Source organism: Equus caballus, chromosome 1 (genome assembly GCF_041296265.1).
Source record: "Equus caballus isolate H_3958 breed thoroughbred chromosome 1, TB-T2T, whole genome shotgun sequence".
Classification (NCBI taxonomy): domain Eukaryota; kingdom Metazoa; phylum Chordata; class Mammalia; order Perissodactyla; family Equidae; genus Equus; species Equus caballus.
The window spans coordinates 63,387,816-63,399,588 of record NC_091684.1 but is presented as its reverse complement, the minus strand read 5'-3'; the positions used below and the strand labels follow the sequence as shown (position 1 = coordinate 63,399,588).

Here is an 11,773-nt window from a genome sequence, read left to right as displayed (position 1 = left end):
GCTGTGTCCTTTGTTTAGAAAGTTTATATCCTAATTTGGTTCTTTTAATTGGGCCCTGAGGATACAGTCCCATTTTGAGAACAATGCTTACACAGAACGAATGCAAAAACATACAATTTCTACTTCAAATGATGCTAACATGAAAGATTTTATTCATAAGTGTGTTTCATGTTTGCCTCCAGAAATTAACAAAAATTCCACTTAAAAATGCCACCAGTTAAAGGATTTTCACAGAAAACTCTAGAAGGGAGCACGCATCTTCTGTTTCTCCTTTGAGAGATAAAGGTGCAGGAGGTTACTGTTTACCTGAGAGCAGGTAATACAGTGAATTGCTTCAGACAAAATTAGGGGGAAAAGACTAAGCAAGTGAGCAAGACACCCGCTGTTTGTTCACGGTGTGTGCGCAGTGTGTGTGGAGCACCTCATTTCTACACGACAATGACCCTTTCACTAAGCCTAAAGACATGGGCAATGGTCTTATTGATAGAACTGCTTGAGATATGCAAGGCCACTGATTTTATCTGTAAACACCTGATTTAAGGTTGATAGTCAAATCTATACTCTACGCAGGTTAAAAAAATACACCCATTTCACTTCTTTTCTTTTCTCTGCTTTGCCAAGTAACTCCTGCTAAATGTTCTACTCGGCTTTAATGGCCACTATACGGCAACAGTCTAGTGGAAATGGGGTTATCATAGTATATCTGCAGGCCACTGTAGAGTATTTTGTATGTCTGTCTGCACACATGTGCACATACCAAACGGTCCTAACTCTTTGGGGACAAACATGAGGACAGTCATTTGCAGTTTTCTCAGAAGCTCCTATTTCATAAAAGCTATCTTAAAAAGCTGTAATACTAACTAAATTAGCATCAGAAAAGAGAAGTATCTTTCTAAAATGTTATCTGGAGCAACAAAAGAGATTCATTATAGACATGGACCAATCCCTCTCTTGTTTTAAAATTCCCATAAAAATACTTATACAATTAAGCGCTTGTAATGTTCAGCCAGTAATAAAATAGGCTGAATGACTGTTTCCAATTCTGACATTCCGCTTCCATCCTACTGCTTGAAAAATGTCATTTGGCATCACAGATACTGCCAACAGAAGACCCCAAAATGCCAACTGTAATTAAAAATTTTATTTTCAAAAAATTTCCACAGCTTATGCTAATAGGAAAAATATTCCTCATCCCTTGAGTTTGTAAAAATGATACTAAACGGTTAATGGAATCTAAGGGGGTTACAATCACCTATATTTTAAAGCACAACATAAAAGATTTCTTTTGATAAGATCTCAACCTACAACAATCGTTGCTTTAATTTATTTTTCGGTCGTCCAATGGGTTTTGCATATCGTCGTTTTATTTGTGCAGCTTTCTCATGAAGTAGTTTTCTTCCCTTTTTCTTTGGTCTGCAGACTTGGCAAATCCACATCCCTGAATTAATATATATATGAGAAAAATATTTTAATGTTTCATTTTAGGAGAGATATTAAATATAAACTGCAGCTGTAATAAGCTGCCCAAGGATGCCTGTATGCAGAACTTTACTGCAGAAGGAGGATTATTCCCCTTGTTATTCTCCTCCAGAAGCCATCAGTAACGGTCAATAGCCCCTGGGTCAAGGGAGTGAGAGCAGAGGGCTGCCCGTATCTCAGAACCCCTCGATAAGGCTTTTCCCAACATGTTACCAAGCCTCCCTCCACCACATAAACACACATGAAAACCCAATCCTGTCAGAGATTGTATATCTTTTGATTTGAGGAAGATATTTTCAAGTCAATCAGTTTTTGGAACTTCTGAAAAAAAAAATGTGTTTTGTCATATCTGGAAATTTCCACACTAAAAAAATTATCTGTATAAAATATAATTTTTAAATTAAAACTGCAAAATTTTAAGTACAATGGAACTACAATAATTAAAACTATACATCTCGCATAGGAAAATAGGTCAATGGATGAGAATTGAAAGACCAGAGCAACTGAAGCCTACAGAAAAAATTCAGCATTCAAAAAGGTCTTATTTCAAATCAGTAGGGAAAAGATGAAATGATTCAGTAAGTGGTGATAGAACAAATAGCTATCTATCTGGAAGGAAAAGAATTATTTCCTATTCTTTATGAAAATAAATTCTAGGCAGACGAATATTATAATATGACAAAATTAAATGTTACAAGTACCAAGAAAAATATGTGGATATTTATATAGGCTAAGCATGACTGACATTTAAGACTGAAGCCATAAAGAAAAAGATTCATGGATTTGACTACATAAAAATATAAAGAACTTCTGCAAATCAGTAAGAAAAAGGTGAAAACCTCAATAGAAAAATGATTAATGGATAAAAACAGGCACTTTACAAAGATGATATACAAACAGCCAATAATCAACCACAAAAAATGATCAATCTCACTGCTTAAAGAAAAAAATTATCAATCTTTTCTCTATTATCAAATTGGTAAAAATTTAAAATAAAAACACCATTTGATTAATCTAAGACACTATTGACTCAGATGCATCTGATTTCAAAGACGTTAAGTGTAAAAAAAAAAGTGTGTCAGACAATGAAATATAGTAACAGTCAATGTTGGTCATAATACTTGGAAACAGGTATTTTCATACACTGGTGGTGGGTCTGAAAACTGATACAACCTTTCCTGTACAGCCTCTGATCCAGCAATTCCTCCCTAGGAATTTATCTTAAGGCAATAATTATGTATGGAAAAAATTGGAAACATTTGTAATATCCACCATAGAGGATTAGTTAAATAAGTTATGATTTTTTATACACGGCGTTGCAAAAATCAAATACATTCAGGAAGCACCCAGGTACAATATACGTGACTGGATCAAGCTGGGATTTAAGACAATGGAGAGTAGCAAGATTGGGGCAAATTGGAGCACACATACTCTACATAAGGACTCAAATTCAAAATTTTTAAAATACTGTACCAGCTCTTCTATAATACATTTAGAGAAGTCTTTAAAATATATACAATCTTGTACCAACAAAGCATATCTGTGTCCCATAGTCACCAGGTTTGTAACCCCCACTCTATACACTATAGAGTTCTATATACTACACAGTTATTAAAAACTATGTTTAGGAGAATATTTAATGATGTGGGAATGCTAGAATCTATTGCTAAGAGGGGAAAAACATAAGATTACAAAAACATGTATAGAATGTTCCATTTCTTTTCAAAAGGATGTGTGGAGGCAGAGAAGGGATTTCTAATTGATTGTTCTTTTCATTCCTTCTTGTCAATCTCTATTTTCTAAATCTTTCACAATGTAAATATATAAATTTTGTAATAAGGCAAAGTAATTTTTAATGTTTAATAGATTATAAAATGAGAAAAAGGAGACTGAGCTAGGCTTACTTACACAATAGAAACGAAAATTCTTATTCTCTATGGATATAGCCATAAGACAATTCAGATGCTCATGTACAAAATGTCAACTAATGGCCAAGAAAATGGTGATGGCTCCTGTTGTAGGACTTTGGAGTCATCATTATCACCATCATCAAAAATAGGTAATTTCCTACCTCTGAACACAGTACTGAAGAATATGGAGAGTATTCTAAACTTTTGACCTACCTAATCTAAACTTATTCTAATAGGGGAGTGCTTTTTGGAGAGGAATGGTCTTTTTTATCCCTGTGTCTAAATCAGTCTTTATTACACACATTACCCTCAAACTAAATGCTTTTACACTCCTCTGTTTACAACCTGTGCCAAACCCAAAAGTATAAGGAAGGTGGGAGGGATGAAAAAATGCCTCAGGAACCTGTATACCTCTGAGCTGTCAGACATCATGACAAGGCTAATGAGTATGTAATAAAACACATTTTTAATACGGTTTAAAAGTTCACCTTTTGGCATTCTGGAAAGTGGGGGGTCACAGCACTCCATATGGAATCCTCTATCACAGGAGTCACAAAAAAGCATATTATCCTGTAATACAGCATATTAGAGACTAATTGAGACTGAAATCAACTGTAAAATGCCACAATTCTTATGTTATCCGATTAATAGTAATAAAATGTAATGAAGGAGCACCGCCATCCCTGTTGAAATCTGACATTTGTGTATTTAAAACTTTAAAAAGAAAATAGCCACAGTCCACAAAAAAGAAAAACTTTAACACTGAAAACTAACAATTTACCTGGAGATGGACTATTGAGAGTCATACTCACTGCATTTTTGCCTTGGATTCTACATGCACTGCAGGTCTTGCATTCGATGCACTGCCATCTTAAGGCCTTTACATTTGTTGTTAATTCAGGACAAAATTTCAAACAGGATGGGTGTCCTATAAGAATAAAAAGCAAATTGCTTTATGGGAATGGTGCCTGAGATTTTTTTTTTTTAAGATTTTATTTTTTCCTTTTTCTCCCCAAAGCCCCCTGGTACATAGTTGTGTATTCTTCGTTGTGGGTTCCTCTAGTTGTGGCATGTGGGACGCTGCCTCAGCGTGGTTTGATGAGCAGTGCCATGTCCACGCCCAGGATTCGAACCAACGAAACACTGGGCCGCCTGCAGCGGAGTGCGCGAACTTAACCATTTGGCCAAGGGGCCAGCCCCGTGACTGAGATTTTTTAAACTTCCTTTCCCTAAGACTTAGTCGATAGCAATGTCAGCCAAAGAAACTTAACAACTTGAAAATACAAAAAGATCAGAGAATCCATGGTATACTTTCCTTTCTGCCTTTTCTTTCCCGGTATGTACTGCAGTGACTGTACAAATGTTTTCCCTAAGAGAAATTTGGAAAATTTATACCAATTCCAATCACAAGTCTTGGAGAACTTGAAGATAACGTATGCTCAGATCATGTTCTCCTGTGTCTTCTGTTAAAGCTTCTGCCCTCGCCATCTTCATCAACCACCATTTACCCAAAGTGTTCTGGTCTGCCAGACTGAGTGGAGTGCTGAAGTGCAAACAATTCCTGCTCTCTGTGTGTGATGAAATCATAAAACTTCAAACAACAGTTAGCTAAATAAAAAACTGGGGCTGCTTAACATAATATAACTACAAATGCTATAACAAAACAAAACAAAACAAGAGTATACAAAGAATATCCCATTGCTGGGATATACAAAGAAGATACTATTGCTATCTTGCCCCCAAATCCCTGAATTTAAATTCTGGAAGTAAGAGCAGAAACAGTGAATTTGAGAGGTCAGAAGTTGAAAGATCCAGGTCAATAGAATACGTCAAAAAGCACACCCTCGGCAGGCTTCCCCAATTTTTCTGAGTATTTAGCTTTTCCACACTGTTTCGGGTACACTTTTCATCTAGCAGCTCTCACTTCACAGAGCAAATCTGGAGGCCCTGAGGGGCTACGTCATTCAAGGAAGCCAGCCAGGCCGCAGTGAGTAATAGATTCCTCCAAAAGGCTTGGGGAGTGCAAGCCTAGACTCTTTGAAAGGCAGTTCAGTTTAAAATCTGATGGTTTTTTATCACATAAACCTGAGATCTCCAAACTTGATTTTATTTTTCTAAATCTGGTTTTAAAATAGTAAGAACATTAGCAAATCCCATGTGAAAGAACTTATAACCAAGCTGCAAAAGAAACCTGAAGGGTAATAAAGAAAAGCAGATTCTGCAATTTCAAAACTGTTTTATAATTTCCTGACTTTGGCAGGCTCATTGTTTAAATATGTATTTTGGGTTGCTGCCAAAAAGGTCCTCCTCCCTAAAGCTTAACAGGTGCTTCATAAAATTCCACCCACCAAGAGATTGGGCTTTTTGAAGTAAAAACATTCAAAATCAATCATCAATGCTGTTAATAAAAGCGCACTATTCCTGAGTTAAAAAAAAAAAAACAACTCAACATCTGTATTTAAGATGTTGAGCAAATAAAATGTTGTCATAGGATTGCGACCTCAGGCAGAAGAGACACCCAGGCATTTAACCTACCACACCATTCTTTTACAAGGGCTTCTCTCACTCAAATGAATGCCCAGGGGTGGGGGAGTTAAATATATAAAAATGATATCAATCACCTCTTTCTGCTCAGGAACAGCAAACAAAGACAGCTTGCTTGTCGACTTTGAGAAGTATACTCTGAAGGGGGAGGGGAGAGGTCTTACCTTGATCAGGGAGTACTTTCCCCCTTATATGGTGAGGGGGATAAAAATTCAAGTTTTAAAGAACAGCAATTTAAATTCCACCCTTAAAATGGGTCCCATCAGTTTAAAAGTATACCATTTACTTCTCTTTTTTTCAGCCTTTTTACTACTTCCTGTAAGTCATACATCACTAGCACATATGACCTCAATTTCATGCACTAAATTTTTCTCTACATTAAAATCTGCTTTTGTACTCTGTAGCTTAATATTCAGTAACTAAGGGTAATTCACATCATATTATAGCTCACTATTTATTCTCACAGGTATGCTTTGAAAAATACTTTTTAGTAATTATACATTTTGAAGATTAATGGATTTCAGCCACTTTCAATCAAGAGTGAGGAATACTCTACCTCTTTTTGCTTTCTCTCACTTTAAGCAATATTATATCTCAACTAGTACCATTTAAGCTACCCTGTCAAATTTTAAAATCTCCAGCCTATCTTTCCTTTAGGCAGCAATCGGACCTTTATTTAGCTCAAGAGAATTGGCCATAGATGCCTTCCAGCTCTGAATTTCTATGATTTTGTAAAGGATGCTGAGGGATGAAGAAACATTTCCATTGTATTTTCTCATGACCAACTTTAAATTAACACAAAAGACTAACTGAGTCTTGGTATACTCCTCACAATCTATAGTAATTAGATAAAGGACAACAGTGCTACTGATAATGTAATTCCTTACCTCCCATTTAGCCATTCCATAAACTCACAAATTCCCTCGAAAATTCGGGTTCTCTCTGCTGACAATATTCTTAATGGTTTGTCTTTCTGGATTTGTTTTATTTTTGTGGTTTGCAATTTATCATATTTGAGAGCATAATACGTATTCATTCACTCATTCATTCTTACTACAAACACACATTAAGCACTAGGAGCTTATAACAGTTTTATCTAGTAAAACTAAAGGGATACTGTTTAAAATTAAACAAATACCGATGAGACCACAAATGAGTAGAAATGATTTTTGGAGGAAGTACTGTGGTAGAAAAAAGGCATAGGCTCTGTAGCAGACAGAATAACGCCCCCAAAGAGGTCTCTGCTATAACCCCTGTAACCTGTAAATATATTGCCTGCCATGGCAAAAGGGACTTTGTAGATGTGACTAAGGGTACAGGCTTTGAGATGGGGAGATTATCCTGGATTATCTGGGTAGACCCTATCTAATCACAAGTACTTAAAAGCAGAGAACCTTTTCCAGCTAGGTTAGTAAGATGAGATGAAAGGAGGAAGAGGAGAGATGCAAAGCAGGAGAAGGACTCCAGCCAGCTTTGCTAGCTTTGAAGATGGAAGAAGGGGGGGTCCCACAAGCCAAGGAATATGGGTGGCCTCTAGAAGCAGGGAACGGCCCTCACCAGAGAGAAAGCAAGAAAATGGGGATCTCACTCCTACAAACACAAGGAACTGAATTCTGTCAACAACTTTGTGGTAACTTGTTACAGCAGCAATGAAAAACATTAATAAGGACTCAGGCAGTGGGTCCCTCGGACTAGCTATCTAACCAACCACCAGTCCATCTGAGACCAGTGAGGAAAAAGACAGACAATTCAGATCATATAGTCTAAAAGGAGAAATAGACATTAAACAAGAATTAAATTAACGCATGACAATGGGGTGGCTCAGAGATATGGAAGAATCTAGCAGGAGGTTAAAGGAAGACCTTCCTAAAGAAGAGACCCGAAGGATGAATGAGGTTAGATGGGACGAGAGGAGGGGCAGGACAGGAGAAGTTAGCATGTGCAGAGGGAGAGAACAACATGGTACATTTAAGGAGTGGAAAAAGGTTCAATGTGACTAGTGTGCAGAATATGAAAGGGATGGTGATGTGGAATGGAGTTAAGAGGAGCCCAATCCAGGAAAGTTTTCTAGGCTATATTAAAGAATGGATTTCTTAAGGGTAATTGGTAGCCACTAAAAAAAATTCTGTGATTTAGGGGCCAGCCTGGTGGCATAGTGGTTGGGTTTGTGTGCTCTGCTCTGGGGGCTCAGGGTTCACAGGTTTGGATCCGGGCACAGACCTACACACCACTCATCAGGCCATGCTGTGGTGGCATCCCATATACAAAATAGAGGAAGATTGGCATGGATGTTAGCTCAGGGCCAATCTTCCTCACCAAAAAAAAAATAAAAAATAAAAAACAAATCTGTGATTAGTTTTATAATTTAAAAAAGTAACTTAGGCTGCAGTATGGAAAACCGGTGAGGGGAAAGAGGGTCAAGATGAGATTTAGGTTACTATAATAGCAGACTGACTGGGTTTGGTGGGGGTGTGGATATACTGAGGATGTAGGATATTTATTAGGACACAGAATCAATGTATTTTTGGTGATTCCTTGGTGTGAGAGAAAAGGACAGAGGATGGTTTGTGGAACTGAATGAGTACGAATGGCACCCATGCTCATTCACAGTCACAGCACACCTGCGAGCCGGTGGGTGCCATTTGCTGAAATAAGAAATCCCTGAGGAGAAGCTAGACCTTGTTTGTTTGCTGAGATTTCTGTTGTTACTGTTGTGGTGGTTGTTTTGGGGTGTAGGCAGCAGTGCAAGCTTGATAAGCTGTTTTGGATATTAACTCTGGGGAGCCTATGGGGTGTCCAAGTGGAGAAGTTTTGGAGGCATTTACACCCGAGGTGTGGCGCTCAGGAGAAGACCTGAAGCAAAGGAACAAACACAGGGCCAAGGACAGAGGCCTGAAGAAACACTGAAGGGATGAAGAGAGGCCCAGGAGCTAACAAAAGATGTGGAAGGAAGTGGTAGAGAGAAAACACAGAGAACACAATACCACAGAAGTCAAAGCAAGAGAACATTTCAAGGAAAAAGATCCTTAGGTCAAATATGGCTGAGAGGAGTATCTGATGTGGACTGAAAGATGTCCATTAGCTTCTGATGAAGACTGAAAAGTGACCTTTAGATTTTGCTACATGGAGGTCACTTTTAATCCCGACAAGCACAATTTTAGTGAAATAACAGGCCAAAGCAAGGTTTCTGCTTCCTGTTTCTCCACTTGGATGGTCAATCCAGCTTTGGGCTTGTGGAGGGTGGGGCTCATCAATCCTTCCTCCTCCATCCCTATCTATTCCTCTTTGGAGTACATCTTTAGGTTTCTTTCTAGTCAGGGGTCTCCTTCTCAACCTAATTATTCAATCTGTCTACTCAGTGCAAAACCGGACGACTAACCAACCAATCCCTGGGTTTTCTCACAGTGATCTTAAGAAACTAGCGATCCTTTTTGTATACCTATGTATCCATATAATGCACCTACTAGCTCACTCTGGAAGCAGAAGGCAGGCCAAGTTTGCTCAGGGTTAACACACAAATAAAGACAAACCCAGAGAGACTTCAAGTCTCCTGAGTGCAGACTGATATTCGACCTCACAGCTCTTGCTCCCTTTACTATACAAAGGTGATTTTTCTTCCTCTCCCAACTGCATCACAGCAGTTTTTCTCTGTCTCCAGTTTCAATGAGCTTCCACTTAGAATGATGCTGTAATTTTGAACTGTGCACTTATCTTAGATTTGCTAATTTGAAAACACACATGCACACAAGTCATCTGTAAGTAAGATTTAACCACCCAGCAATCTAAGCAGCAGACACAAAATTTCATTTGGTATAATATCTAATACTTATGTGAAGCTAATTAAACATAATTTGGTCTTAATGAGGCAAAGAGAATGTAACAGTGTTAATTTCAAAGTAGGCTGATCCATGAAAGTCAAGTAAAATCCGTTCCTAGTCCCAACATTTCGATAGACCTGAAGACTATCTGATGATTCTCATATTCACATTAGTGTTTAGAATAATCTTCCACATTTATGTAATGTTTTATAGTTACTAATAATCTTCATATCATTATCTCATTGGATCCTTACAACAATCCTGGGGACGCAGGCTGCAGACGTCACCCTCTGCATTTTACAGATATGGAAAACTGCAGCTAAACCTCCAGCAAGCAGAAGAGAATTGGAACACCACATTTGGGGCTCCTTGCATCACGCACCTCACCTCACATTTTACTACCTGCAAACTTGATTTTCAAAAGAATTTTTAGCAGGAAAAACACAGTTAAAGAAAATATTGCCCATTTGCAACCCTGAGCCATCTTAAAAATAGAGAAATTTCTAATTGGCTTTTACTTTATGATCTAAGCAGAAGGAAACATTTATTACTCACATCTCTGAAATCTAAGCAGAGTCTAAATGTGACATCATACAAATGGTACTTCAGATAGAGGCTGACCAAAAAGCAACAGGCACATATGGGAAACACATTTAAGAATGATCCTCCTTATGGGCTGCCATCTATCTACATTTTCTTTTTTTGATTTTATACTGCTATGGGTATTTTTTTCACATAAACATCTTACATTAAGAATTCCTCTAATCATTACAAAGTCTTGATTCAATCCTAGAACCAATGGACTCTTCCGTGTGTGAGAGAGCGGCCATTTCCATAAGGCCGACTAAGGGTACCAACTACTCTGTAATTCCCCCTTGAGAAACTGGACTGGACCATGACAATGGGGCTTCCACCATTATTAGAGGGGATTGTTGAGCCATGCCGGCCTTTTTTATTCTTTTTTCCCTATAATTACCAAGGTGTCACAACAGAGCTTTATGACTATAAGAATCCTCCAAGCTCTCTAAGAAGAATCATATTTTATTTTGATTCTTCTATTTAATGACTAGCAAATAAAAAAGTCCACTCATCTGATCTACCAGATGAAGTAAACATCTATAGTGCATCTCCCTGAGTTAGGAAGAATGGGTTCCTAATGACTTAAATATTAGTTAAATCCGGAATGGCACAGTACACTCAAGAGAAGATTAAGTGAACCTCAACACTAGAGCCAGATCCCTTTGCTGAGTCCAGAGAAGCACTCTGACCCCAGGGCTTGAATTTCTGCCATGACCCATACCTTGACTCCAAAGCCTCTGGCTCTTTCTACCTGAAGGGAGGGGGAAAGACTGGCTCACAAAATGACTCTAGCTATGTAACCCTTCTAGACACTATCCTCAATCCATTCTTCTCCATTTGTTAAAAGAGAAAACAAGAGACTGTTTTTGAAAAGAGAAAATATAACACTACACCTACACACCCTGAGGAAATAAGAAACTTCAGAGGAAAAGAATTTCAGTGACCTCAAAGTATAAAGGAGATGAAACCTCTCCTTTGGCAGGTCTTCAATCTGGAAAGACGGAGGGAGATGATTACATCAGAAAATCTAAGATCTGCCTGTTAGAATTACACCTTTATACCCTGTGAAGGAGGCCATGAAGTTATGATCTAAAAGATAATGATCATGAATTCTTTATCAACTCAGGCAAGTGTATCACCAGAGGTAAGAAAATATAGGAAGGGAACTTTTCTTCCCACATTAAGTGCGTTAATTAATCTGTCTAGGCGCTCAGACAAATAGATACTCAAGAAATAAAACAATGAAGGGTGTTTTTAAAGTACCACCTTAAAAATCACAAAGGGCAAACCCTAGACAAGTGAACACCACTACACTGATCAGGCAGTTAAACAAAAGAATAATTCATTCAGAATGGGCCTCGTGAGAAAACCCAAAAGATAACTACAGAGTCAGAACTGATGAGTGAGGCACTACCTCACCAGGATAAAACAGGGAGATTGTAT

At 38.0% G+C, this 11,773-nt stretch overlaps 1 protein-coding gene across 12 annotated transcripts in view; it reads right to left on the bottom strand.

The window, feature by feature from the left end:
- KAT6B (lysine acetyltransferase 6B) overlaps positions 1 to 11,773 on the bottom strand; it is a 191,736-nt gene that overhangs the window by 49,010 nt on the left and 130,953 nt on the right. For all 12 annotated transcript variants that reach the window (XM_023645577.2, XM_070227712.1, XM_070227723.1 and 9 more), the window contains 3 exons: positions 4,202 to 4,317; positions 3,878 to 3,959; positions 1,306 to 1,438 (listed from right to left, as the gene is read on the bottom strand). In XM_023645577.2, coding sequence (XP_023501345.2) covers positions 1,306 to 1,438; positions 3,878 to 3,959; positions 4,202 to 4,317 — 331 coding nt within the window. The remainder of the gene's footprint in view (positions 1 to 1,305; positions 1,439 to 3,877; positions 3,960 to 4,201; positions 4,318 to 11,773) is intronic.